Raw genomic sequence first — 4,622 nt, forward strand, 5'->3', positions numbered from 1 at the left:
TTCTTCAGCACTCCAATCTTCAACCAGCATTTTCCTCACTCCATTCAACGCTGAAATCTTGTGATGATTGTTGACGAAGAACTTCAACACCTGGTTGACGGTGAACATTGGGGTGCTGTCTCTGTCACGAGTGAAAAGGAGTGAAGCGAGGATGTCCCCGGCACTGAAGCCGGCAATGACGTCAAAGAAGTCAGAAATGCAGGCATCTAAGTTGCCGGATTTGTGGCGAAGGAAGTCCTCGAGAAGGGAGAGGGTGGTGGCAACCAAGATATTGTTAGTGGAGCCTTGGCTGTCAATGTATATGATTTTGACTTTGGCGTTGGTATTGTGCTTGCATGATGAAATCAAGTCTCGACAGCCAGAATGAGAGGACGACTTGAAAGTGGAATTGGGAAGGGGAAGGTCATTCTTGTAGCTAAAGAGGAACTTGTTCTTGAAAACGAAGAAGATCTCATAGATGAGTTTGTCGATTCCCCAGGGGTTCCCCACCCCTCGTTGCCTGTAGTAGAACTGATAAAATATAGCTCAAAGATATGTTAAATTTATATAAAGTATATTTCGTTTAATAAATTTAATTAACTTTGCACGTCACAAATATAGTAACATCAGTGGAGTACTTTGTCCAAAGAACATATTACATATATAGTAGTACTGTATCACAGTTCTTTATGGTACTTTTACCCTAAAATGAGTTGAAATGGTGTCCTTATTTTTTACTGTGTACGTCTCATATGCATTATTAATTTTTCTTCTAGCTAAAAGCATTTAAAGAAACTTGAGCAGGATATAATAACTTGAGCAGATTCTTACATTATTATTATAAGACGGTTAGAGATTAAACGTAAATAAAAAAAGACTGTTAAAGATTAAAAGTGAATAAAAAATAAATTTAGTAGGTGAATAATAACCTTTTAAATGTAAAAAAATACATCTATTTATTGTAGCTCTTATTGTAGCTCAAAACTTTTCATTTATCTCTTTTAATGAAATTCATTATATTTTAAATGAAACTAATATCAATCTTTAAAAAAAATGTGGTGGATTCTGGTGAGGCATTACCCGCCCGAATTCCACCTACTCTCCCCCTTTTAAATATATATATATATATATATAATATATAATATATATTATACTCTATATATTTAATTTCTTAAAAACAAAAGACGTCATTTTGGAAAGGTAAAAGGCCCTCCAGGTGGCCCCCCTCTTTTCTCCCGTAACTCTTGCCTATCTATCTCTCTCGAGTTCTCGGCACTCTGAATCTCTCTCTCCTCTTTGTCTCATTACTCTCTCTTCTCTATCTGTCTCTCGTCTCGCCATCGTTGCAATCCCCATGTCGTTGCCGCCGTTGTCTGTCTGGGAATCCATCATCCTCTCCATCGTAAGTAGTTTGAAACCCTAAATCGCCATCGCCAAAGTCTCCACGGGTGGCTGAATGTTCATGGGCCAACCCTCCCACTCGCATATGGCGGGATCGAGTGGCGGGATCGAGTGCGAGAGCGCTGTCCGCTCGTATAGGATGGGTAGCAGCCGTAGGATGAATATATAATATTAATAATGGCCATCAATTTCTTGAAAGTGAAATAGAAAAGGAATTAATCTCACTTAGACTTTTGTCGCTATTACCTTTTGCGTTTTCAACTCTAACTATTTCCCACTTTTTTTTAACTTATATTAGAAAAAAAGTTTTATTTATTTTTCTACGGAAGAGATTTCAAAGTGAAGGAGTTTTCCATACAAATAGGCCAAAAAACACAAACCTAATTGGATATGGCAGCAGCCACAAAACCTAACGGTAAAAATCAACTGATGATGGCGTCAACATCTTGTGTGCTGACGTTCTCTCCTCTTCTCTATTTCCCTATTTATACTCAACTTTGGTCTCCAAAACAAACCCCACCTGACCTCTCTCCCTCCCTCCCTCTCTCTCTCTCTCTCTCTGATCTATCACCCATACACAGACATTTTACACATTTCAAAGCAAATTAAGCCTAAGATGGAGATCAGCAGTGACACAAACACTAGTACTACTTCCTCAACCCATCTCTCCCACTCTCCATCTTCCTCATCTTCTCCTCCTCCTCCCACTCCACCTGTTGTCATAAGCCCCTGCGCCGCATGCAAGATTTTGAGGCGAAGATGTGCAGAGAAATGCGTGCTGGCTCCCTACTTCCCTCCCTCTGAGCCAGCCAAGTTTACCATTGCTCATAGAGTGTTTGGTGCTAGCAACATCATCAAGTTCTTGCAGGTACTACTTTAAGAACGTACGTACGTCTTTGGTGCTAGGATTTGAGAGCACCATGAACTAGCTAGCTAGCTGACACAAATGCTCCAACGAAAATTGAGAAATCGTATTAAGTTTTTTTTTCTTTTCTGAGAATAGGACGGAAAGAAAATGACCTCTCGGTGCAGAGGATCAACACATTTGTCATCTCTGCTTTCAAGTTTCAACTTTGAAAAACAAGAAAAATATGAACTCTGAAAATACACAAAACTTTATAAATATATATATATATATATATATATATATATATATACATACATACATATTTCCATTTAGTAGCCTATGCTTTGTCGAGAACAAATTACTTCTCTGACCAAAAGACTGCAAATGGAAAACATTCATGAGGAAAAGCACTAATATCTTAGAATGTGCTTTGTACGGTTGAAAATTTGCTTCTTGTTGATCTTATCTCTTTCATTTCCCAAAAGCCCTTCATGTTCTAGTTATTTAACTTTTTCACATTTTGCACTTGCTTGTAACAAGACTAATGTTAATGAGACATGACTGAATTAAAATCCCAGGAACTCCCAGAATCCCAGAGGGCAGATGCAGTGAGCAGCATGGTTTATGAAGCTAGTGCAAGGATCAGAGACCCTGTTTATGGGTGTGCAGGGGCAATATGTCAGCTTCAAAAACATGTGAACGAGCTGCAGGCACAGTTAGCCAAGGCACAAGCCGAGCTTGTAAACATGCATTGCCAGCAAACCAACCTTGTCGCCCTAATTTGCATGGAAATGTCACAGGGCAGCGCTCCAGTACTACATGATCAACAGGCAGCATCGCCTCATCAACAATCACTTGACAATTTCATCAATATTAATACTACTCCTCACAGCTACCAGATGATCAGCAGCAACCAATGCTTCCAGCTTGACGATAACAGCTTAGGCTCAATGTGGGAGCCAGCTCTCTGGGCATGACATCATCATCATGATCAAACTCGATCGATGATGATCATCAATAATCTATACTTCAGCCCCCATTTTCAAACTGATCTTGACTCTCTCCTAAGGAGAAGTTTGGGACACCAGAATTTAATAAATATATATATATATATATATATATATATATGTATGAGTATGTAAAAAGCAAGTTGCATGAACAAAAATTGAGTGGGGGAAGAAACCCTACTAGTACTAGCTAGTTATTTATTAAGTTGGATCTAATCTCTTTGTTAAAGCTACGTACGCAAAGTAGATGCGTGATCTTCTTTTTCCTGGCTGCTGCTGCGCTCCTTGTAATGTATCAAATTAAATTGGAGAAAATTAGAGCGAGATGTTAATTTGTTTGGAATTAAGTAGTAGTGGTCCAATATTATTTCTCATCTGCTGATTGATTATTCAATTATATAAACCAACTTTTTGGTCACCTACCATCATTGTCTTAAATAGACGCTTCAGTAGTACGACTTCCTTGTCAAACTATCTTTTGACCATTTCTTCCATTTGATTTATCTATGGTGGCCTTGAGCTACCACTCATCCATTCTATATATTATCCAATATAAATCTATTTTTAAAGCTGGCAATTTGTTTTTTGTTTTTCACCCTTATCAATTAATTAATGGACGTTAATTTCTTGTGCGAGTGCATGCAAATTATGCATATATATATATATATATATATATATATATGAGAAATGATAGTTACAGTAGTGAGTGTGCAAGCGACGCACAATCACTTTGAAAAAAATGAATAAAAATGAGACCTACATGAAATAAAATTAATTTTTTAATAATAGACCCTACTTTTTTTTCAAAACGACTGCATGATACTTGTGCATTTCACGACTGTATGTAGCATTATTATATATATAGGTAATTAATTAAAAAATGAGATCAAACTAATGTGCTTTATATAGATAACGTACTATATATGTAACTTTAATAAAATGTCGTGTTTCTTTTTTCTCAAATTTGATACCAACAAGCAATATTTGGGTTAAAAGAATTGAATCCCTAAATACTTTCGAGTTCTTCTACTTAAAAGTTGGTGTGCAAAACACACTCTTCATTTTATTGACATTATCAACGATAACGACTATTTGTGATAAAAACAAACTCATTTTGATATAAAATAATAATTTTTGTTAAAAATAACTGGTCACAAATAAACAGTACTTTTCTTGCAGTGAGAGTTAATTTTAAATTTTTCTAACAAATCAAATCTTGCCATGCATATCAATTAAATGGAGGATGTGTTTCGCATACCGATCGACTTCCAAATATAATTTTTCATTACTTTAATTTTTTGTCACCGGGGAAAAAGCAATTATAATGGTAGTACAACAAAAGACGACATGATATCCAATCCAATTAACTCAAAAAGAAAATAATAAAG

General features: G+C 36.4%; 1 protein-coding gene across 1 annotated transcript; it reads left to right on the top strand.

Annotated features, from left to right (window-relative positions):
- Positions 1–1,888: 1,888 nt before the first annotated feature.
- Positions 1,889–3,560, top strand: LOC121240073 (LOB domain-containing protein 1-like). The gene is made up of 2 exons (XM_041137530.1): positions 1,889–2,248; positions 2,806–3,560. Exons 1-2 carry the CDS (start codon positions 1,997–1,999, stop codon positions 3,202–3,204), a joined length of 651 nt encoding a protein of 216 aa, XP_040993464.1. The 5' UTR covers positions 1,889–1,996; the 3' UTR covers positions 3,205–3,560.
- Positions 3,561–4,622: the final 1,062 nt, after the last annotated feature.

Source organism: Juglans microcarpa x Juglans regia, chromosome 7D (assembly GCF_004785595.1).
Source record: "Juglans microcarpa x Juglans regia isolate MS1-56 chromosome 7D, Jm3101_v1.0, whole genome shotgun sequence".
Taxonomy (NCBI): domain Eukaryota; kingdom Viridiplantae; phylum Streptophyta; class Magnoliopsida; order Fagales; family Juglandaceae; genus Juglans; species Juglans microcarpa x Juglans regia.